General features: G+C 36.2%; 1 protein-coding gene across 5 annotated transcripts in view; it reads left to right on the top strand.

Moving 5' to 3' along the window:
* Window positions 1–25475, top strand: part of BRWD3 (bromodomain and WD repeat domain containing 3) — a 125137-nt gene that overhangs the window by 61326 nt on the left and 38336 nt on the right. For all 5 annotated transcript variants that reach the window (XM_031944752.1, XM_031944750.1, XM_023507027.2 and 2 more), the window contains 9 exons: window positions 1672–1800; window positions 6461–6686; window positions 8203–8370; window positions 10578–10755; window positions 15439–15532; window positions 17404–17553; window positions 22678–22754; window positions 23451–23628; window positions 24306–24422. In XM_031944752.1, the coding sequence (XP_031800612.1) occupies window positions 1672–1800; window positions 6461–6686; window positions 8203–8370; window positions 10578–10755; window positions 15439–15532; window positions 17404–17553; window positions 22678–22754; window positions 23451–23628; window positions 24306–24422 (1317 nt within the window). The remainder of the gene's footprint in view (window positions 1–1671; window positions 1801–6460; window positions 6687–8202; window positions 8371–10577; window positions 10756–15438; window positions 15533–17403; window positions 17554–22677; window positions 22755–23450; window positions 23629–24305; window positions 24423–25475) is intronic.

Here is a 25475-nt window from a genome sequence, read left to right as displayed (position 1 = left end):
ATTTTCAAGGAAATAAAAAATAAAAAATCTTAAGCTGTTCAGTTGCCTTTTTTTGTGATTGTAAAGATAATTTTTTAAAACTGCTTCTGGGAATGTAAGCATTTTATTCATTGCACATTTATATATTTATCTTTCTTAGATATATTCTCGGAATCCCTTAATTTCTACCCTAAAGTTTTTGTTTTTAAGTGCTAAGTCAGGTATTTCTGTCTTTTCCTGAATATATATGAATGCCTGGCCAGAAGAAAGAAAGGATAATAATAAAAAAAAGTAATAGCCAGTTGGTAGCCCATGTGTCACTTGAAAAATGCATCTTCATGAGAAAAGGAGGAAACTCCTATGGTGAATTTATTTGAAGGCATAAAATAAGAGTTACGCAGCATGGGCCACTAAAGGATAGATTTTGATTTCAGTCCATGATGGGATTTTTCAAGTCATTGAGATACATTGGAGTATAAATAAATAAACTATACTTAGTAGATATTCTATAAATGTTGACAGAAATTCAGTTGGGTATTTTGCGATTTATTTTATTTTAAAAAATAACTTCCTTCCAATAAATCATAATGTTATTAACAGACGGTAATACATGGGATGATTAGCATCATTTACTTTTCAAAGGGAAATTTGGAATACATCTGAGAAGAAATTGAGAGTGATTATTCTCTTTACGCCAGTCAGTTGCACTTGGAAAAATCTGTGGACATTACAATGCAAACTGTTTTTGAATTGATCATGAGATCATTCTGTGTTTAGTTGTCATGTCTTTGTGCTAAATGAAATCAGTGGACTTTTCAAAGCTTTTCTTCAGAGCCACCTATTCTTTTAAGTCTAAAGTGGAACTTTTTAGAAACCCCAGATGGAATTCCTCTTTCGACACCAGACAAGCAGAGATCTTCTGATCATAATCAATTCTTACAAGGTTTTTATTTTGAAGAAAATGTAGGAGATTTAAAAGCATTTCTATTTTAAAAAATATTTTTATGACTTGAAAGATTTGTTGGCTGCATCTAGAGTGAAGCAAGCTGGGTATGAAATCCAGCTTTGACATTTGATAAAAGTTTGTGGCCATAGGCAAATAACCACCCTGAATCTCAGGGATTTTATAGGCAAAGACACTGGTTTTGGAATTAGAATACATACCTGGCTTTGAATCCTGGCTAGGTTGTTTTCTACCAATATCAATTTAGGTCACATGAGTGGCTGAGCTTGGTTTCCTCATTTGAAATGAGGCCATTGTACTTAATGATGTTTCCAACTTTAAAACTGTATGGTTCTGTAATTTAGCGTTTACTTAGAACCATATCCAAATTGGTATCAGTAGAGCATATTGGATTGCTGATGAGTCAAATACATATTAGTAAATGGTTATTCAAAACTGATTTACAGCATGGTGGGTCTGGAGTAAGGAAAATCTGAGTTCAAATACAAACTTCCGCGATTTACTAACTTTGTGACCTTGGGGACATCGCCTAACCTGTGTTTGCCTCAATTTTGTCACCTGTAAAATAAAAATTGTAATAGCACCGACCTCCCAGGGTAGTTTTGAAAATCTAATGAGGAAGTTGTTATACATTTCGCTCGACTATATGTCATATAAGTTAGGATACATATATGTTAACTGTTATTACCATTTTCAAATGCATCTCAGATTGTTTTTCTTTGTTTCAGATCGAGGGCCAAGGCCACGGTGCTGTGTTTGATTGCAAGTTCTCACCAGATGGGCAACATTTTGCATGTACAGATTCTCATGGGCATTTGCTGCTGTTTGGTTTTGGATGCAGTAGAGATTATGACAAGGTTAGGGTTTTTTCTTCTGTTTTTGTCCAGGAAATATTTTTGAGTTTATTTCATGCTTTTTTTTTTTTTTTTTTTTTTTTTAAGGTGAGCCCTTTTGGATGCCAGATGGTAATTGTTAGTTGCTTATAATATACAGAATGAAGAAATCGCCCTATGGAAATCCATACTAAGCTTTAGGGGTAGTGTATTCATAAAAGTAGATAAAAGAATTTTCTTGCTGAGAGAAAAAGAATCTGGTAGACTCCCCTGCCCCACCCCCTTATTTAGCATACAGTAATGCTCTTTTGGCTGGATTTTCTTTTTAAGGAAAATATGCTGGTGCATTCAAAGATATGCATTATTATTTCTTTTACCTGCTAGTGAGCCTGCTGTTGAATGTTCCTGGGGTTGAATCCTGGCTCTGCCACTTGAGCAAGTCACTTCAGCTCTGAGTGATCCGATTTCCCCATAGAATGGAACTTCAGCACTTATATAGTCTAACCTCTTGCCCTATGCAGTAAACCCTTTTATAATTAATACTCCCTTATAGTTAGTTATTCAAGGATTTTTTGAATGCTTTAGAGTATCTGGGAATTTAATACTTTGTGAGGCAGTCTATTCCATTGATGGAAAGTTCTTTCTTCTATGGTACTTAATTCTTCACCTTTTCATTTATATCTTTTGATCTGCATCCTTTTGGATCAACAAGAAGAAAGTGTCCATTGCCCAGATCAGTGGTGTCAAACTTATATGGAAACAGAGACCAGTCATTGGTACAATAATAAAATAAATGAAAACCTGATGTGATAATCATGTTGTTAAACATTTCCCAATTACATTTTCTTCCAGTTCTGCTCCAGTCAGATGCTAGTTGTTTGATGCCTCTGGTCAGGTTCATGAAAGAGCAATAGAAAAAAACACTAGATAGGAAGGAAGCCACTGGGAATACAGGAACAAAAATGAAAATAGTGCTAATCCTCAGGGAGCTTAAATAGTAACAGAGTAAAAAATGATGCATCTAGATAAGCAAATGTGAAACATGTACAAAGGAAACAGGCATTTATGTAGCATCTGCTATGTCCCAGACACTTAAGCTAAATGTTTTACAAATATTATCTCATTTATTGCTCACAATAAACCTTGGAGGCAGGTGCTGTTATGATCCTCTTCTTATAGACGGGGAAACTGTAGCATCAATGGCTCAGTGACTTTTCCAAAGTTATATAGCTAGTAAGTATCTGAGGTTGGATTTAAACTCAGTTATTCCTGCCTCCCAGCCCAGCACTCTGCATTATCCCACCTAGCTGTTTTGGGAAATTCTTTACTGTTGATGGTTATGTATATTCAAATAAAGGTGTTCCTCTTTACTCATCCATTGAAACTCTCTAATGAGAGATGAAAATGCACATATATTGGTCACATTTTCTCATTTTCGGACTTCATTTTGTTACCTTTTTTTGTAATCATAGATTTTAAAAAAGCATGGTAAATATGTCTGCTTTTTCATTTTATGTGTACTCGATGTCTACTTTTTGAGGTCTACTCTATAGTTTTGAATAGTCACAAAGTAATTGGGGTGTTAGGTACTTACACATAGGAGGGACCTTGTAAGTTTGTATGTGGCAATGGCAATGGAGCTGAACTGAGGGACTAAGGAGCTAGGGGTTCCAAGATGGGGAGGTGAGGAGGAAGAATATTCTAGATCTGCAAAAGGCATAAAGGGTAGTCATTGGAAGATTGTATATGTGAAATTAGGGTAGAAATCAAAGCTAAGGGAACCAGCTTTTGAAGTGCTTTGAGTGCCCAGGGAATTAGTTTCTCTCATTTCTGTGACACTAGGGAGTCACTGAAGCTTTTGAAGCAGGCCTGTGCATTAGGAATATCCATTTGATAACTCTGTGAACAATAGATTCCCAAAGGGAATGATTAGAGACAAAGGTACTGATTAAGAAGCAAGAGGTCTTTAGAGCCTAAACTATGATGGTGGCTGTATGAGGAGAAAAAAAGATAAAGATTGGGAAGATTTTTATGAGTTTGAGTAAACAAGATTTGGCCTATGAGAACTTTGGGTGTGAGGAATGACCCCACGGGGAGGCTTTGATAATATTCTTTTTTTTTTTTTCTTAAGAATATAACGAAAATTTATTATATTTTATAATGAAACATCAAGCATTGTTATTGCAGAAATGCAAATTTGGATAACATGGTTTTTTTGTTTTGTTTTTTAAATTATTATAGCTTTTCATTTAGAAGATATATGCATGGGTAATTTTTCAGCATTAACAATTGCAAAACCTTTTGTTCCAACTTTATCCCTCCTTTCCCCCACCCTCTCCTCCAGATGGCAGGTTGACCAATACATGTTATGTTAAAGTAGAAGTTAAATAAAATATATGTATACATGTCCAAACAGTTATTATGCTGTAGAAAGAGTCAGACTTTGAAATAGAGTACAATTAGCCTGTGAAGGAAATCAAAAATGCAGGCAGACAAAAATAGAGGGATTGGGAATTCTACATAGTAGTTCATAGTCATCTCCTAGAGTTCTTTCCCTGTGTGTATGTAGCTGGTTCAGTTCATTACCTCTATATTGGAACTGATTTGGTTCATCTCATTGTTGAAGAGAGCCCCGTCCATCAGAATTGATCATCATATAGTGTTGTTGTTGAAGTATATAATGATCTCCTGGTCCTGCTCATTTCACTCAGCAAGCTTTGTAATATTCTGAGCTAATGTATGTACCAAAATGATTAGAAATGCAGCGAAGTTTGAGTATTGTGATTTATAGTGCATAATAGTGTGAAATATCTGTGGGACTTGGAGATGGTCATCTGCAGTGAAATGACAATTAAATTCATGAAAACTGATAAGTTGACCCAAAAAGAGAAGAGGAGGCCCAGGCAGAATCCTGAAGTATAGATGCATATCCTGGAGTAGGGCACAGAGAGTAATTCAGAAAGATGGCCTAGAAGAAAGGATCAACATAGACAGATAAGAGAACCAGCAAAGAGGGTTAGAGTCAAGAGGCATGTGTAATAATCGTTTTACATGCTATAAAAAGTTAAACAAAAGGTCTAAGAAAAAGAATTAATAAGTTGTTGGATTCTGTAGTTTCTGTTAAAATTTATGTCACAACCCCAATTGCAAGAGGTTGTAGAAAGTCCAGAAAGTGAAGGTCTTGAGTTGATAGCTTTTTGTAGACATTTGGTCTTTTGAGGATGGACAGAAGGGAAGGTTTCCAACCTCTCATCTCCTTTTCTTCAATTGTAACACGAGGGGATGAGGTTGTCCTTGATGATATTGAAAATCTCTTCCAGCTCTAAATCCTGCAATCTTGGAAGTGACGAACCATTACTTGACATGATATTATAGTCCTACAAATGTTTCAAACCATGGTAGCACCTCCCTCAGCCCTCATTCTTTTCTTCTTTGGCTAAACATCCTAATTCCTGGTTCACTGTATGGCTCCCTTCTTTTTGGATTGCTCTGACTTGTGTCCCCCATTTTGAAGTATGGCCCCAGAAACTGGTTGTTTTACTATAGATGTCAAGTAATAAATTATATTTATATATATATTATATTAGCATAAAATGCTAATTATATATTCCTCTTTATTTGACTGAGACTTGCCACTTCTAGTACAGAATCATTGATAGAGTTCATTTATTCTTATTAAATGAATATAGAAAAAAGTAAAAAATTTAAAATCGTAGCGTAAAGTCTTATGTGTGCTCCCAAAATCTGTGCATAATTTTCTCAAACTTTTCTCCATTGTGCCAGTGGTACAGCCTACTCTTTCCATTAGCCTAGTTTCTCACACGTTGCTGTTCTGCTTGATTGTTCCCTTTGCCTGCACAAGCATTCACTTGCCGGATCTTGCCTTTTCTTGTGCCTGTCCCCTCTATCAGCTGGTATAGCCAGCCCCTTACCCTGCTTTCTTACAGTGGTCTTCTAATTGCTTTCCTGACCTTATATATCCAGCCTCTTCCATATACCCATTAGACTTTTCTAAAGCACAAGTATGACTTCTTACCCAGTTAAATCACATGGTTCCTTCTTCTAGAATCAAATATGAGTTTCTTTGCTTCTCTTAAAGCTCTTCACTATGGTTTTAATAAACAATCTTTCTAAACCTTATTAAATATTCATTGCTTTCTTTCCTATACTTTCCAGTATAGCCAAATAGTGGTCTCATCTTTAACAATCCCACATTTGTCTCCAATATCTTGTAGGCCTGACGAACCTCATGTTTACTTGAACTGCTCAGGTGATATGTATTCCATGAAATCTCTCCTGAGGATTTCCCTCTTTATGCCCCTCATTTTACCTAGTTCCTTCCTCCCTCATTTCCTTTTTCTTTCTTCTTTGCTTCTTGCCTGTCATAAGAGGATGTTAGCTTCTTGAAGGAAAGGACTGTTTGATTTTTGGCTTCATATCAGCGTTTTGAGAGCACTTTTTTATACATATTGGGAACTTAATAAATACTTGTTGATTGATTGGTCAGTGTGTTGAAACACACTGAAAATGGAAAAGATGCTTCGCTTGAAATGCAAAAGAGTTCCAGGAAGAAAATAAAGTGCTGATAGATGTGTCTGTGTGTGTCTGTGTATGTGTAATACATATACCTACACACACACACACAGATATATATATGTTAATTGCCTAATAATCTCTTATCTAGATTCCAGATCAGATGTTCTTCCATACGGATTATCGACCCCTCATTCGAGATGCTAACAACTTTGTATTGGATGAACAGACTCAACAAGCCCCTCATTTAATGCCTCCCCCCTTTTTGGTGGATGTGGATGGCAACCCTCATCCTACAGAATTCCAAAGACTGGTACCAGGACGGGAACATTGCAAGGATCAGCACCTCATACCCCAACTGGGATATGTTGCTAATGGTATGTTGACTCCGTAGTTGTATTGGAAATCCATTATCTTGCTGACATGGTCAAAAGTAGTCCCTGCCAGTATTAATGGTGTTGAGTTGTCTCTGATCTCATCGTGGTACATTACTGACTTGCTTTGCCTTGGCAGAAGAATCATTTATGTGGGAATGGGGTCATCAGGACAAACTGGTTTTCTCAAGGTAGGGCAAATATAATGCCTTTCTTACTGAAGAACCTTGACCGTAATACACTTGTGCTGTCCCCTGTGGCATTTACTTTCAAATATAGTTGAAAATGTTGGTTCTTATTGATAGAGCTTCTGTATCATTTCATGAGTTTATAATAAAAAGAACTAGTATTTATATAGCACTTTAAAGTTTGCAAAGATTATATATCATTTGAACCTCATGACAACCCTGGGAGGTAGGTGCTTTTATCCCCTTTTTAATAGATGAGTAAACTTAGCCAGGCAGTGGTTTCCTGACCTCAGTGTCTGAGGCTACATAGAAACGTGGGTCATCCAGACTCCAGGCTTGGCCCTTTACACACTGCTTCACCTGGTTGGAAATGTCCATTTTCTTGGTCTGAAAGTTGTAAGTAGAGAAAAATAATGCTTAATCCTCATTTTGAAAGTGGCTATTTGCTCTTCATAGCTTGTGACTGAAAATCATGATGTTGAAGGATTTCTCTAGTTTTTCAGAGTGGGAGACAGACATGTAATTTGGAAGAGAAAGGTGTTTGCTAGATTCTATAATTCCATATCAAAGCAAATCAACTTCCTTCCCAGATATCCCTACATCAGATTTCTTTGGGAATTGGTAGGAAGGAAGACGTGCATGCTGCTTTTAATATATTTCTACTTCTTAATTTCTGATATCCTAAAAGGAGAATTTCCTTAATGCTGATTGTTGTATGTTTGGCATAAAAAGGAAATCTTCAAAAGGACCTAAGTGTATTTCACAAATAGTCATAAAATAAATACAAAATAACCCTAGTTTTAAATGACCACACCTTTATTAAGTAGAATCTTAATTTTTCCTTCACTCTGTCATTTCCTTGTAAAAATGAATTTTAAAGTATGTTTCTTTTTACACAATCAATGGAATGTTCTTGGGGATGAGAGAAATGAAGATAATATATCAAGTTTGCTTGTTTTGGAACTTTACTAATTTGTTGCTTTTTTCAACAGATTTTTAAAAAAAAAATCACTACAAATATGCATGTGTTTAATTACACCTTGTGTATATGCTACGTTTCTAGTTTTTTTTTAATATTTCAGTTTTGATTAATCACCTAAAAAGAACTTTATATATGATAGCTTGAACTGAAGTTTTTAAAAATTATATTCATTTTCCTTAAGATGATGTCAAGAATGTAGTTTTTTGAGATCAGAATTCTTAACTTTTTTGTCCTTGTACACTTTATAAACACCATGGGGCATCAATTAGTGCCTTACAAAGTACTTGTTAATACTTATTTTGTTGATGTTATGTGTGGGTTTTTTTTTCTCCTTCTTTTTCTAATTAAGGTGATGGTGAAGTGATAGAACAGGTGATTGGTCAGCAGACCATTGATCAAGATGAGCATGTTCTTGATGGAATGATCAGGGAACTGCAGAGAGAGCAGGACCTAAGACTGTTGAGTGAAGAAGGAAGTTCATTTATTCATATTAATAGGCCATATTCTCTTAGTGGAGGTATGTATAATTATCATTGAATTTTTATACTTTTTGCCATATTATTTGCCTATAAGGTCAATCGAGATGGAGGGTTTTTATTATCCTTGAAACTATTTTGAAATTATTTACATAATACTTTCGTTTTTTGGCTTTTTTAAAACGTGTACAAGAAAAATTAGCTTCTTTTATTTTTTATTTTATTTATTTATTTTTTTTTGTTGTTGTTTGTTTGTTTGTTTGTTTTTATTTAATAGCCTTTTATTTACAGGATATATACATGGGTAACTTTACAGCATTAACAATTGCCAAACCTCTTGTTCCAATTTTTCACCTCTTACCCCCCCCACCCCCTCCCCTAGATGGCAGGATGACCAGTAGATGTTAAATATATTAAAATATAACTTAGATACACAATAAGTATACATGACCAAAACATTATTTTGCTGTACAAAAAGAATCAGACTCTGAATTATTGTACAATTAGCTTGTGAAGGAAATCAAAAATGCATGTGTGCATAAATATAGGGATTGGGAATTCAATGTAATAGTTTTTAGTCATCTCCCAGAGTTCTTTTTCTGGGCATAGCTAGTTCAGTTCATTACTGCTCCATTAGAAATGATTTGGTTGATCTCGTTGCTGAGGATGGCCTGATCCATCAGAACTGGTCATCATCTAGTATTGTTGTTGAAGTATATAATGATCTCCTGGTCCTGCTCATTTCACTCAGCATCAGTTCAATTAGCTTCTTTTAGATCTTTCATTAGACTGTAAGCTACTTTAGTCCTTGGATTGCCTTTCTTTTCTATTTGTATCCTCAGCTTTTAGAATAATGTCTGGCATATAAGAGATCCTTAAATAAATGTTTACTGACTTAAAAGGTGACTAATATTAGCTGGATTCTATTTTAAAATTTAATTTTTGAACATTTGTCCTCAACCTTGACCTGCAGGACTTAAAAAACCTGCATTTCAGTGTGTCTTCCCTCTTGTTTTCAGGTGCATTGTTTTAAACTTTGGTGTTTAAAACCATGTTTGCAAAAGTTGAACATTTATAATGACTGAAAGTGACAGAATTGCTCTCATGTGGTTATTATGTGTTGTATATTTTCCCTAAAATATGTGAAATGTATTTGAGGCATAAGTATTGTGTTCATATAGATACTTGCATACATTCAATGTCAGGAATGAGCTGCAAAGTATCATTTTTTAAAAATGTGCTGCTTTATATTGGAAATATTGAGAGATGTTTAGTTTTTTTGCTGTACTGACATAATGGGGCTACATCATTTAAATAATCTAGGTTTCTTTTGTCCAGATAACAAATATAATTTAACTTGAGGTGATTCATATCATATTAGGCCCATGTCTTGATTTTGTCTTTACTTTTTAGATCATTTGGAAGTGTAAACCTAAGCATATTTTCTGATTCTGGATCAAGCCAAGTATTAGGTGCTAATATTTATAAGTCCCTTTCTTCCTAAGTTATAAAATTTGGATCACATCCTTGATTTAGTACCTCCTTAATATTTTAATCTTAGTAGGTAACACATTCTTTAATGTATTGTTAAATGTTAGTAAAAGCTAACAAAGGCCAATGATCCTCTGCTGTCATATAGTTGTTTTGGCTTTTTTCTAATTTAGAAATCATGGAGCAATTCCTGATGACTTGTTAAATCTTAGAATCTTTGATTTAGAAAGGAAAGGGACCTTTTAAGTCATGTGGTCTGGCCCCTTCATTTTACACACAGTAGCTCTCGACAGCAACAACTCATTTGCCCAAGGTCACACAGGCAGTAAGTAGCAGAGGTGGAGTTTGCATCTTGCTTGTCTAAGTCAAAATCCACCATACTTTTCAACTAGCCCTCCCTTGTATTAGAGTTTCAGAGATCCATTTATCCACTGGGAAAGACTCAAGTGTATCTTCCATAAAGAATCTTACTGCAATTGGTCAGAATTTTTCGGGAGGAGCTTTCCACTTGCCTAGGTTATAATACACTGTGCTTATGAGATAAAAAGATGTAGAGAATCTAATTCCTTGTCACTTTTTATTCATCTTTTGTACTGCTGGTTATGCATCAGTCTTTTTTCTTTTCCATGTTCTTAGATAGATAGCTATCCATGTCTTCTTCAACACCACCTTACAGTTCTTCATTTCATTTTTAGTTCTCTTTTAAAATGGGTTGGGAACTTTTTCAGAAAAGTGTTATTTTTTCCCAATTTTTCAGTACTGAGAAGTCCAAACATGGACTCTTCCTCAAATACTGGATTCCAATCCACTGACCAACATATGGAAGAAGATGAAGAAATGCCGAGTTCTTCTCAAGGTCACTTGTCCCCTCCGAGGGATTTCATGTCATGGAACCGAAGAGTAGTGGTCAGTGAGCTACATCCTGGTGTTAGTCGGTAAGTTAGAGATCAGAATCATTTCATACTTTGCTTTGAGTTCACTTTTTTTTAAGGTAAGTATCAATCTCACATTATTGTGTCACATAAATGAAATGATTCTTATTCTGCAGTCGTTCATTAGTCATTGCTGTTTAATATTTATTTACATATCATATCACATTATTAATCTTTGAGCAAGTACTTTGCTGGATAGTGAAGTCTAGGTACATGACAAGTCTCGTGTAAGAAACCATCTACAGATAATCCCCAAATGTCATAATGATGAATTCTTTTACCACAACTTTTTATAAGAGGTTTTTTTGATATAAGGATTGATTGTAAGATAAATTGGCCACAAGCAGTGTTACACGTTTACATGGAAGAGGGGGCTTGGAGAGATGAGGTATCAGGATATAAGCGATTGATAATTTGGATTCTTGACCATGTGAGTAGAGCAATAATTGCACTTTAGTACTTTGCTGGATCAGGTTTATATGCCTGGTCATGTCCTGATTTGTCTCACACATCTGACATTTTATTTGTCCAGTGCTTTTCTATTAAGATGAGTGAAAGTGTGTTTCATCAGGGACCAAGAATTATGATGACATTTGAGCTGAGTGGAGCTTCCTTTCATTAGTAACGTTGTCAGTAAGCTATTACGTACCCTGTTAAACCCTGTAATAAACATTGGAGAAACAAACAAAGGAAAAAACATAGTCCCTGTTCTAAAGGAGGAGAGAAAACGTGGCAACAACAATATGTACAAAATTTATACAGTTAGATGGATGTGTTTTGAGCAGGTGATCTCACTGGATAGATACCAGCAGTGTAAGTGACAGGGAAGGTGAGATTTGAACTGTCTTGAAGGAAGCTAGAAATCAGAGATAAAAAGAGGAGAGCCAATGGAAAGACCCAGATTTGAGAGGTAGAATATTTTTGTCTTTAGTGTTAATGTATTGTAGTACATTTGGTCCTGTAGGTAATTGGGAGCTAGTTTGAGAATTTTGATTTGGAAGAAAAGGGTAGTGGTGATATTGTCAGATATGCCCTTTAGGGAGAGCATTTTGGAACTTGAGTTGAGCCTGGGAGTGGAGGAGAAGGGACTTGAGGCAGGGAGAACAGTTTAGGCATCAGGGGATGGAGGCCATCAGGGATAAAGTGAGTGGAGTGAAAGGGATGTATAGGGGAGCTATCATGAAGATAGAATAAGAAGACTTAACAACCGTTCTGGTACGCTGGGCAAATGTAAATGAGTAGATAAAGAAGACAAGAAGGTTAGTGGGGCCATTTGATGATGGGACTTTAAAGTCAAGAGAGAAAGTTTGGACAACTGGAAAAAGATATACATACATAGAGGTGATAGTTGAACCCACGGTTGCTGTTGAGATTACTGAAAAAGATAGTATAGAAGGAGAAAGAGAATCAAGGACAGAGCCTTTAAAAAAAAACACAAAACACTGAGTGTTATTGAATGTGACTTAGAGAAGTTTCCAGCAATAGAGACTTGGAAGGATTGGAAGAGATCCGGGAGAGAGGCTTGTAATAAAACAGAAGAGCAATACCCAGGAGAATAGGATGCCCAAGTATTCAAGCTTGCAGAGAAGTCAAGTGGAATGAGGGTTGGGGAGAAAGACTGTTAAGTTTAGTAACTAAATTCTAAAGGAAAAAAAGAATGTCGGATATTGTTTTCTTGCCTTCTTAATGACTGGGGCAGGAGAGAGAGGGAGAGAGACTTTGAACTGAACTTAAAAATAAAATTCTTTAAAAATCCTGCTTCAGATGACATTGGTAAATTTAGAGAGTGTTGTTTCTGTTAAGTAATGCTGTTGGCAACCACGTTGTTGAGGGTTTTGCATGTAGTGAGAGGATAGGAAGTAGAGGTACCTGTTAGAGACATGTTCCTTAAGGACCTTTTCTGAGAAAGGGAAAAGAAATAAAGAACAAGAAAAAGCAGATAGTTGAATCAAATGAGGGTTTTCAAGAATGTAGGAGACCTGATCATGTTTTGTAGACAGTGGGGAAAGAGCCAGTAGATTGGAAGACATGGAAGAATGATGAGAAAGTCTTGGATGGCAAATGGAAGGGCATTATCCTAGAGATGACAAGGGGATACTTAATAAGCAGATTCTTAATTATAAGTATCTGCTTTGTGCCAGGTTCTCTACTAAGTGCTAGAGATACAAATTAAAAAGAAGAGAAGTCCTCACTTTGGAGAAATTGACATTCTCATGAGGGAGTACATGCAAACAACTCTCCAAAGAAGATATATACAGGTTGCATGCTGGCAATCTCTGAGAGAAGGCACTAACACTAAACATTTTGTGAAATACTTCTTTTTGAAGGTGAGGTTTTAGCTGAGAGTCGAAGAAAGTGTGAAATTTGAGGGTGGTGGGAGGTTGATGGGCAGGAGAGAAATAAGAAGTGGAGGGAGTGTCTTTCAAGAAACAGGAGTCCAGAGTCAGTGGCCTTTTGTGTATGTAGAATGGAGTAATGTGTAAGTGGACTGGAAAGGAATGGCGTAAAAGCCATGTAGACAACTCTAAATTTGATCCTTGGGGCTATAAGGAGCTGCTGCAGTTTATTAGGTAGTGACTTTATAGAAGTCCCTTTCAAAGCTGAGTGGAGGGTGTATTAGAACTAAGACATCTGAGTCAAGGAAATTAACCAGGAGGGTTAATTTAGTTGATGAAGCAGTGTCAGAGAAGAGAGGGGGGACATATAGAAATGATCAGGCTAAAGTAGAATGAAAGGATTTGACAAAAGATTGGATTGGATGGGGGGGGGGTAACGAGTGAAAGATAATACCTACATTGGGATCTATAATAAGAATAGGGAAGTTGGGAAGATGGGATGGAATGAGAGCAAGGATGCATGTAAAGGGGTTACCATGAAATAGTATGGTATAATATCTGAAAGGTTTCAGATTAGGAGGGGAGAAGAGGGAGCTATATTGGGAAAATGGCTTCTGTTTAAAAATTTTTTCATGGCAGCATGAAGCAAAGGTCCTCAGCTAGGAGGCATTGAGAGGGCCTGACATTTGGGATAGTTCCTATGGTGAGTGGGGTAGGGAATCACTTGGGAAGGTGTGAAAGGATTACCTAGGTTTCATGAGGACTCAATTGAGATTACATATGGTAAATTTGTAATGGATTCAGAATAGTCTTTGGATTATCTGTAACTCAAGTAGCATGTGAATTGGAGGAAGGTAACAGATGGTAGGAGCAATCCAAGGTTTGATCTGGGCAAGGCCTGATTGGTGATAGGCTATTGCTACAGGCATCAAACTGGTTCACTAAGGAATTAAAGATAAGTAAGCAAGAGTGTTGCTTGTGTAGGCCTAAAGCCTGGGAAAGAATCAAAGGGTGGAGATCTTAGATGTTGTGGTGAAGATGAAGAATAGGCTTAAGAGTTGTAAGGCATAGGGAAAGCTGAAATGATGAAAAATGATCATCTGATATATCTGATAAATAAGGGAATTTTGGAGTTTGAGAACATCTAAGAATATTTATGGGTAGTGACATGATCTAAGGATAGAGAAGAGAAGGAAGTAGATCATGAGATCAGACATTGAGCAACCTTGAACTTAGAGGATTTCTGAGGGACTTGGTGTGTCAATCTTGATGTCCCCTAGGAGTAATTAGGTGGGGCGAAAGACTGAACTCATTGGACTCACTGAGGAAGGAAAGAATGCCCAATGAGACTTGGTTGATAACATCAGAATCTTGAGTGGGTGTTATATTTTAACTGAGTAAACCTCAGAGGAGAAGTTGTTGAGAAGTAGTAGAAGAATTTGGAAATGGAGCAAAGAGTAGTCTGTCTTCCTCACCATAATATTCTGCATGAGTCTCACCTGAGAAAGGCAACTTGAGCCTTGACGTATGCCCTGGAAAGCTGCGGTTAAGATTTGGCCTAATATTGGGATCATTGGGGGCCGTCTCAGTAATGAATCCATAGATCTATAGCCTGGTTTCACAGTTGACCCAGTACTTCCTAGGAAGCTATTGAAGGGAAGAGACCACAAGCTGGGCTCATAAAATCTTAGTAGTTTCCTTCCGCTATAGCTATTTACTGGTATAGTTCTTACTTGAGAAGTAGTTATTCACCCTTGATCACATAATAGACCCTTGTTGACCAAGTATATCCGCATTCTGCTTTCTTTGCTCTGTATCAATAGATATGTGCCTCGACATATTTCACTGAATTCTTTGTACTGATTATTTCTTTTGGCCAGTCACTCTTTAATTGATGACCACCTACTTTCTATTTTAAATGGAATATTTTGGCATATATGAACCCTTTATTTTTCATTGATTCTTGCTTCCCGTCCAAACTCCCTTAGGTCATAACTCTAACTGTTCCTGTAGCCTTCCCTGAAGTCAGGACTTATCATCAAATACCATGATTGAAGGAGGTCCAAGAACAATCCAACCATCTGCCACCTTCAAAGGACAACTCTCTGGCTCCTGATACTCTCTGTATCTGGCCTCATTCCTCAATGAACAGCACACTCTCACCATACTCATATTCTTCCCATTTCAGTGATTCTGAACCTGACCAAATCGTTGCTACACCTAGCCCTTATTAGAGTGTCTCTCTTCCCATTGCCTGTAGAGACCTTTTCTGTCCTTTGTTCCCACTATGCATATGAGCATGCATTTTGGCGAATTTGCATTGTTTTGACCTTTTACTTGTTTTCATTAGGGTACAGGAGGAGTGTCGGGTTGCCAAAGGTGAAAGAGAAGTTAATATTTATACTTTTGAAAAGAAAAGAAAACCATCTCATACCATCCAGCGAGTGAGTGTTTGATGATTAACCATTGCTTGATATGTGCTCTTTATAGATTGAACATTTTTTATTTTGTAAATGTCTAGGGGCTTTGGGACATAGTACTGCAGCAGTTCTCTTGTAGTTTAAGACAATTCTTTTTATTTGGCCCTTGTTATACAGTTATAATACATGATTAGGCTCTCATTTCATCATATTACTCAAATTGCCCTTTCAGACCAGGTTGCCACATCTTCCCAGCATCCCATCCATTATCTGGCATAGTAAATGTCTCTTGAATTGAATTGTATTAAATGGTGATTGTAGTCATTGGCAAGCCTTGAGTTCTTTATTCCACCTGGGAGAATGGTCACGTGACCCCTTAAGTATCCAGATTCTTTCAAAAGTTGTCTCGCCTGGAAACCTTGGGATGACTAGAGTAGGAAAAGAAGTAGGCATATTGAATCCATAATGGAAAGAAGTTGATGGCCAGATTTCTAGGAAATCTTTTGGTTGGTTGTTTTAGGTAATTTTTCAATAGGAAAAAAAAATCCCAACCTTTATTGTAGATATACCTAGGTCATTTTAATGTTTGTATGTTCATGTTTGTTTTTTTAGCTTATTGTTTTAACACTTACGTTTCGTAGTATGATTTTTATATAAGTAGAATTTGTTTTGTTGAATTTTTTCATAGCAATCTTAAGCACTACTTCCAGTTAATCTCTTTTCCTTGTAATCCAGTTTGTTAAAGGACAGAATGATCTAAAAAGAAAGATGCGATTTCAAAAGATTTTTGTTCACACTCAAAATAGGACTTTTTTTTTGAGCATAAGAATAATAACAAATATTTGCTGAGCAACAAAGCTGCTTCAGAATTTTCTCTTGTCATCAATTTTTATAAGACTTTTAAACTTGCTTTTGAAAAATGATAATTTAACATTTAAAAAGTGGCAGAAACATTTATGGTTTTTTCATGATTGATTGTAAAAAAAACGTGGTCTCTCTGTTCAAAAGACCTATGTGACATTGGACAAGTCAATCAGTATTCCTGCACCTCAGTTTCTTCAAGAGTAAACTGAGTATTTTGGATTCGATGGCCTTTGAGATCCATTTTAATTCCATATCTTATGCTATGTGATCTTATTAAAGGTCATCTACTAAGTGTATGCATTTTCTACCTTTGAACCTTCACTCCAATTTCATCTGTAGATATCCAATGTGTATCTTGCTCACTTCCTTCTGGGATGGAACTTTGAGGATTAAGTGTAATCTTGGTTGATGTTGGACACAGTGTACCTCAAGCAAATTGGTGTCTAAATGTTAGGGTTATGCTGCCTTCTAAAACCAAATGACAAATGGTTTGTGATTGTCTGAAGTTTTTATGTCATTTTCCCTTCATATGTAATTGCAATTTAGGTTTAACTGTAACCTTCTTATTAGTCCTTTGTTGACTCTGTTATGGGTTGGTAATTTATATTAAACATCATTTTTTGATCGATTTGTTTTAGTTATAGCCTGCTTTTTTTAGTTTAACCTCTGAAGATTTTTTGGTTAATTACTAATACCTGCTTTATTTTGAAAGTTAATTTTCTTTGCAAATTTTTAATGTCTTCAGTCCTGTTTCAATTGTTTCTTTATGTTTAATCAGCAAAATTACTTAGAACTGGATGTTTGGTGTTTCCTCTGATTATGATGTCCTATGAACATGAAGACTTCAAGATTTAAATGACATATTATGCACCAGAATCCTAAATCTTAAGCATTTTCCTTTATATTTTTCTAAATATTTGTTTTCATTCTCTAATTGCTTGCATTTGTGGATATGTCCATGCAATATTCATGAGATTCAAATCTTTTTTTTTTTTCCCCTTTTTAATTTCCTCTCTACTTGTTTACCGAAGACTGATTTTCAACCTGGTAGTGGACGATCTTTACGAAGAACGCAGCGCAAGCGCCAACATGCTTACCAAACGCGCTCTACCATAGAGCATAATCCACAAGTATCGAGTCAAAGTACAGCTGCCCAGGAAGAATCAGAAAGCTCCTCAGAGGTTAGACATATGTCATTCCGTTTATAATGGTGCATTTATTAAATTTGCCTTTCCAAACAGTTGACATCTTGAGACCTGTTCATTTCCTGTTTCTTTGTCATTTTCTTCTCCCAATGACAGTTTTATGACAGTTTTACTTCATTTTATTTCAGGACATTTTTTTCCCCCAAAGATATGACATTTCCTTACTTCACACCCTCAGGTCAAGCCTTGGACTATCAGCAGTGACCTTCTGATCTCTGTGCCTTGCATCTCTCCAGGTCATTCTTGCTGCTCATTCCCTCACTTTGTAAATTTCAGGAGTTCCCTGTTACAGTTAGAATCAAACATAAAATTCCTTTGTTTGGCATTTTACCTTCCTTTCCACTATGACCCGCAAAGACCCCTGCCTACTTTTCCAGTTTTGTTTTATTTTACCATTACTTTTTGTTCTTTGCAGTCTTGCCGTACTTGCTTCAGTCTACTGATCGCAACTTCAGGTGTGCTCCATCTGCTATCTCCTTTCAGTTATACTGATTATCCCTTATTCTAGGAATGTACTCCCTTTTCACCTCTGTAGCTTGATATTCCAGATTTCCTTCAAAATTCAGCTCAAGTGCTACCTACCTCTTATATATCCTGATCGTGGCATCATTCTCCATCCCTCCGATCTTGCTAGCAAGTTCACTACCAAGTTTTTTATACTGATGATAACTTTTTTTGAGGGCAGGCACCATTTCTTTTTCATCTCTAGCAGAGTTTAGTGCACTGGCTGACTCATGTTAGATTTTTATTACGCTTTCTTAATTATTTGGCTGTGAGAAAGCAGTCATTGTCAGGTTGGGGTGGGGAGAGGGGGGGAAGGAGGGGGAGTTGGAAGCAAAGAAAGGAGGAGGAAGAAGTGGCAGCAGCAGTGGTGTCAGCCACAGTGGTGATTGCAGCAGTGGCAGCAACTGAGGGGAGCGAGGCTGGGAGAAAGCTTTTGAGGCTTGGGTTCTCATTTCTCTTGTGTCAGTTACAAGTTTTGTGACCTTGAGCCAAAATCACTTTACGTGTGTTTAGACTAAATGATTCTCAGGAGCTGGAATGGGGAAAACGGAACCAAAGAGATTAATAGGGAGATTAAGATTAAGATTATGTAAGAAAGTAACAGAAGCACCCCATGAGTTCTGCTGCACTTTGCCCAAGCCAACAACAGATACCATAAAATGTACCTCCAAACCTACTGAAAGAATTGGGGGATACGCTTACTGAGCAACACAGCTATGATCATGGAGAACTTGAGAGCTTTCTTGATTTTCAAACCAGGTAAGATTGTAAAGTTTTTGAATTATAGCTCTAATAAGTTGACTTTAGTTAATGATAAAACCTTAGATTCTGTTATTAATAAGATAAGTGCTTCCTGTGTGAGTCTAGGTAAGAGATTTTTCTCACCTAGTAATTTAGGTGAGTTCCTTATACTAAGGAAATCTCTGGTCCAAATTTGGCTGCCATTTATTTATTTATCTGTTTTTCAATTGACTCCGCTCTCCACCCTCCTGCCTCCAAAAGAAAAGGGGGTGGTAAATAAAACATTTACAATAGGAGTCAGTTCAATCATTTTTCAGACTTGCCTGAGTCTTCATGAGCTCATTTGGGGTTTTGTAGGCGGAGATCCTAGAGCAGTTTGTCATTTCTTTTACAGAAGAAGCAGCTAAGGCACTGGGGGAAATGACTTGTTCAGGGTCACACAGTTAAAGAAAGTGGCGGAGGCTGATTTGAAGTCGGGAAGAGGAGTCTTCACTTCAGGCTCTACACTCTTGCCACTGCAGCGCCACCTAGCAGCTAAGCTAAGGAAGGCTTGCTAATAAAGCACTTGTGAGGATTTTGTAAAAAGCCTTTTGTATTCCTGTGAGGAAAAAGGCAGTGGACAGCAGCTCTGTTTAGATTCTATGGTTAGAGAGTAGAGGGCAGGCCTCTCAATGATGAGTTTGATTGTCTCTTTTGGTTCCCCGATGGCTGATGAGTTTGAAGCTCTGCACTGGCTTAGGGCTAGGCAAGGAAGTTCCAGTGAAGTTGATACCACCTTGAAATAGTCTTGGGAGGGGGCAGACCCATTGTTACATGAGTCTCCTGCTCCTCTTCCCATGATAAGTCTGTATGGAGACAAGGCAGGGTGGTGACGTGGTGTTGCCTTTCCCGGATTAGGTTCTTCCTTTGTCCTTCTGCAGCTTTTGGCAGAGGGACTGATAGAAACTAGGAAAATGAACTAGGGGATAGAGTCAACTTAGTAAAAGCAAGACTATTCAGCTCAAGATCACTACTTCCTAAATTCAGATGGGACAAGCTGAAAGCTCTTAAGGCACATGGATTTCTAGCTGATTATTTTCAAAACAGTTTGACTGAAATGAGCCGCACAAATTCAGTGTGGAATAGAGACAGCTGAATTGGAGGATCTCCATTGGAATCCTGCTTCTGCCACTTACTGGTTCTTTGATGTTGGGCAAGTCACTTGACTTTATATGGGCCTTTGATTTCTTCCTCTTTTAGACAGGTACCCCTCTCACCCTTAGGACATTTTGTGGAACTTTCCTTCCTGAAAACACTTTTGGTAAGAAGGACCTTAATGTAGAGAGCTTCCCTGAGTGGTGGGTGAGAGGCCTTGAAATTGCCATGTGTGGCCTGTGTGAAGGAACTAGCCAGAGATGTTTTGCCTGTGTGATAGCATTTATAATAGACATTGTTTAATATTTGAAGGGATTAAGGAGGGATTAAACTTATTTTGTGTGATCCGCGCTGAGCAGTGGTAGAAATTAGAATATATTGGAGGCAAATTTGAGCTCCATGTAAGGAATAGCTGCTTAATAATTACAGCTATATGTTAAAAGTGACACCTGCTTTTGGATGCATGTACAAGTCTTGGCTGTGCTCTGTGGACTCTGGGGCCTTTTCCACAACTGCAGTTGTCTAATTATATTCCCTTTTCTCATTCTGAAGAGGCCACATTGTAGAACAGAACTTTTATATTTATTGAGTCAAACTATTGTCTAGTTGGTCTGTTGCCAAAATGTTCCAAAATTATTTACAACAATTATTGATAATATTCATAGTTAATGACAGAAACTGAAATGCAAATGGTGTTGATAAAATCCATACAGTATGCATATTTCGGCTTAATTGCATTTTTGTCTGTCTGGTAGATGCTTTACTGCTAGGTAAAAGCCATATGTAGAATGATACAACGGAAGATAGAATATATCCAAACAGCTTGTTGGAAGTTACCCCCCTCCCATTTGATGGGACTGAGGAAGTATGAACAGAGTTGTATCATAAAACGTTAGAGGAGATACTTCAGTAACTATGGCTAGAAGAGCATCTGAACAAATGACGTTTACAAAAGAAGAACTGTATAATTTATGAGACATAAAATGTCAAATCATTTGTACAAATGGCATTAGTGCAATTAGAAGGAGAACAGCAAACTGGGAAATAATCTTTGCAATCTTTTTTCTTTCCAGTATGGATCTGATAATTGAAACGAAGGGAATTGATACTAATATGTCAGTATAAGATCCATAGTCTAAAAAGGGTACAAATGAGTTCTCCAAAGCAAACAAACAAACAAAAACAAGCCAGCAACATCACATGAAAATATAAGGGAACATGGAAAACAACTTGATAAAACTTCTCTTTCCCTCCTTGCCTTACTTTCCCATTCATTTTCACCTGTGTTTTAACTTTTTTTTTCTCACAGTGATGTGATGCTTGCCGTGTACTATTGGACTTTTTTTTTTAATTTAAATTTTAAAAACTTGAACAATTTAAAAATTATTTTGTTGGTGATTTTCCCCTTATTTCTTTTCCCAAATTCCTCACCTTTTCCACAAAGGAGAGCCAAGCAAAACCCAGGAACACCACCTTCGCCTTACCTGACAGCATGTATGCTACACCTGTAGTCTCCCACTCCACTGTAGGATTTATCATTTTTTAAAATGTTATAATATTTCCTCTACATTTGCTTCACTTGGTTTACATGTTTTGCCTCCCCCAGCTTGAGAAGTCTTGATATTTGAAATGTTTGATTTAGTATAATAACTGGGTATTCATTGATTAGTACCTACTTATTTTTTAAAATAATGAATTCTGAGTTTAAGGAGAGAGATTCTGAGGCTTAAGAGCGATACTTGGGATTTTAAATATTGAAAATTGCATCATTAACATTTGGTATTGAAATTATAACTTGTACTTCATTGTAAGCATGTACTATATTCAATTACAAAGATGCATAGAAGAAATACTGCAAATATTTAATTAGAATGTTGCAGATTACTTGGGACTCAAGTTGTTCAGTGCCTTGTCATATAGTCATTTCTGCTATCTCATGATACATGTTCCTCCAAATCACTGAACTATACAAAATTGTTGAAATAAAAATAGCGAGGCTTATGGGAAATAATAGGAGTGCAACACTCATTACTTTGGTCAGTGGAATTTAAAATAAGAAACCCAATTTAAAATGATTGTGGTGTTTGAAAAATTGTAACTAGTTCAGAAATGTAGAAATACTACAATAAATATTGGTTGACGCCTTTGGATACTGGTCGGCCTGCCTCTTAATTTCCACAGAACCCAGTGTGGCCAAATCTTTGGCCATTGGGTGATTCAAGGTTCAGGACTGACAAGGGAGGGGGTGTGAACCAAATTTCCTTGACCCACAGCAGGTATCCAATAAATAGGGCACTGTTGCATTCCTCTCTCAGGCTGCTCTCCAGGCTTTTTATTCTGTGTCCCTGCACCAGGTTGCTCTTATTGCAAATGTGGGCTTAACTTTTAATGTTTTGTCAAAGACCAATTTGTTAAAAGACTTTAAAAGAACATTATATATCAATTCAAGAATCTGAAGTCAACCTGCCCAGTAAGTGAGACATCTTTAGGATTGCAACTTGGGAATTATTGTGGAGGAAATACAGTTGTCTACATTTTCCCATATTTCTCATGGAGGAGACCTCTTGTAAGCAATCGAGAAATTGCCCTCTGTTATAGATGTTCTCTGATATTAATCAATTGGGACAAATTTGGAGTTGTGAAAACAGGTGTTAACAGTAGAACAATTCAGGTATGGTGATTTGAGGAAACAGTGGTGACTTGATTTGATTTTGATTACAGGAAGAGGAAACTGGAGGCACTAGCGATGCATCTGCAGATGATGTTGTAGCTGAATGGCAAATGGAAAGTTCTTCCAGGTACTTTTATAACCATGTTTATACAAATTTTTCTTCTGTATTGGTGAAGATAGATCCTGATAGTTTGAGAATTTGCTAAAATGCAAATTAAAATAATGTGTGTCTCAGCACTACACATGTCAATTGTATTTTAGGCTTTGAGATAATAGTGTTATTTAGAAAATGTCTCTCAGAACATATTTCAGAAGTCATTCATACTGCTTTTTGGATTTTTTTTTAGGTGCTTTCTTTTTCTTTTTTAATCAAAAAGTGTCTCACTAGAAATAATTTCACTACTACAGTTAAATTTTTTCTCTTTATGCTAACACAAATACTCATCATGTATGCATTTTTAAAATGAACTTGTGAAATTTAAATGTAAACCAACATAGTATTTTTAGGTTTTTTGTTGTTTGCTTGCTTGTTTTTTTCTTTCTCTTTTTTTCTTGTTTGATCTGATTTTTCTTGTATAACATGATAAACGTGGAAATATGTTTAGAAGAATTGCATATGTTTAACCTCTATTGGATTTCTTGCTGTCTCTGGGAGGGAGGCAGAAAAATTTGGAACACAAAGTTTTTGTAAGGTGAATGTTATAAAAAGTTTCTGCATGTATTTTGAAAAATATAAAGGTATTATATTTTAAAAAAATTTAATGTGAACTAAACAACTGCTTTTCAGTGTTAAGCTCTCTGCATTTTTTTTTTTTTTTTGCAGTGATTCATCAAGTGATTATTCTGATTGGACAGCAGATGCTGGAATAAATCTGCAACCTCCAAAGAGACAAACCAGGCAGACAGCACGGAAAATATGTATCAGCTCTGAGGAAGAGAATTTAAAGGATTCTAAATCACTAGAAGCCAAGAAAAATAAGCCAAAACAGACAAGAAAAAAGGTCTGGAATTTGAGGGCTAGATTCTTTGGCCTTTCGTATGTTTTTAGTATTGAAGACTCAATGGATTTAAAATTCACTTTGTGATAACATAATTAGTTTTAGACTATGGTTTTTTCCTTTTTCTCAAAAGGCAGTTTCTGGTCTTTGGATTGTTTCAAATTGTCAGAGTTAAAATATTCACTGCAAATTCTTTCTCTGATAGTCTTGAGTTTATATAATTTTTTTTTTTTTTTTTTTTTACCTCTGTGGAAAGGTAGCAAAAAGTAAATTGCACGGTATATAATTCCTTTACTATTAATTTTTTGTTTCATTTTGTAGCTGTTGATGACAATTTTATTTATCCGTTTTAAACTTAACCTGATGATAATTTGCAATCCCTGTAAAATACAAATCTGTTCATTGATAGATTGAGATCTAGAATCAGAAAAGGATTACATGGATTGCATTTGACATCATGTACTTTCATAGAACAGATTAAAGCAATTAGCATTTCTTGCTTCAGTATGGTTCGTACCTGAAAGGCTTATCTTGTCATGGAACTTTTTATTAGTTCTTGAAGGAAAATGTTTGAAAATGAATCAGTAAGCAATACTGTGGACCAGATAGTTTTAGCATTTGATATGTGTCATTGTCTGTGTATTTATTATGACTCTAGATGTCTTAATTTTATATTTAAGAAACCAAGTGGCCTGCCTGCAGTAGCAGGTGAACCCAGTGAAGAATGGCTTGCACCCCAGTGGATCTTGGACACTCTCCCACGCCGTTCCCCATTAGTTCCACAGATGGGAGATGAGGTGATTTTTGTTGATTGGTTTGCACAGTCATGAAAATGATTACTTTCTCTAATGACCTCACTTCTAATAGTTGAGTTGAAAAGATATTCGTGTGGGTTTTTTTTTTAAATTAAAGGTTTTAAATTTTCAAAAGATAAGTATAATTTTTCAACATAAACCCTTTTTCCCCCTCCCCTAGATACCAAGTAATCCAATATAGGCATACATATTTATATAATTATCTTGCTGCACAAGAAAAATCAAAAAGGGAAAAAAAGTGAGAAAATAAAATACAAGCAAACAACAACAAAAACAGTGGAAAATGTTATGTTGTGGTCCCACATTCAGTTCCCACAGTCCTCTCTGTGGTTGTAGATGGCTCTCTAAATCAGAAGGTCATTGGAATTGGTCTGAATCATCTCATTGTTGAGAAGAGCCATATCCATCAGAATTGAGCATCATATAATCTTCTTGTTGCCATGTACAATGATCTGTCTCTGCTCATTTCACTCGGCATCAGTTCATGTAAATCTCTTCCAGGTCTCTCTGAAATCATCCTACTGATTGTTTCTTCTAGAACAATAATATTCCATAATATCCATATGGCATAACTTATTCAATCATTCTCCAACTAATGGGCATCCACTCATTTTTTTAGTTTCTTGCCCCTAAAAGGGCTGCCACAATCATTTTTACCCATCAGTCCCTTTCCTTGGGAACATATTTGTAAGTGCACATGAGAACAAAAGTAGAAACACAAACTCAGAGAAATCTTTGAAATCTGCATTTTGAATTTCCAAAGAGAAGGAAGAGATGGGCAGATTTATATATAGGCCTCTTTTTCTGTTGTTCTACATGAAAATGCCCATTTTATTTGGTATTTGTTTAAAACAACATATTCTAAGTTTTGTTTTTTAATTTAAAAAAGAAACAATTGCCATTTGATCCTACATGCAAGTTTTAATTCTGGAAGATTGGCATTTTTCAGAACATCATCAATTTAATTGGAAACGTTTTAAAAAACGTAAACGCTCTCCTTCCTTTTTGGCATTTTTTGGAATAAATTAATGAATG

This window comes from Sarcophilus harrisii, chromosome X (genome assembly GCF_902635505.1).
Source record: "Sarcophilus harrisii chromosome X, mSarHar1.11, whole genome shotgun sequence".
In the NCBI taxonomy this organism is placed as follows: Eukaryota; Metazoa; Chordata; class Mammalia; order Dasyuromorphia; family Dasyuridae; genus Sarcophilus; species Sarcophilus harrisii.
Note: the sequence above shows the minus strand (reverse complement) of the source record. Positions and strands in the feature narration are given on the sequence as shown.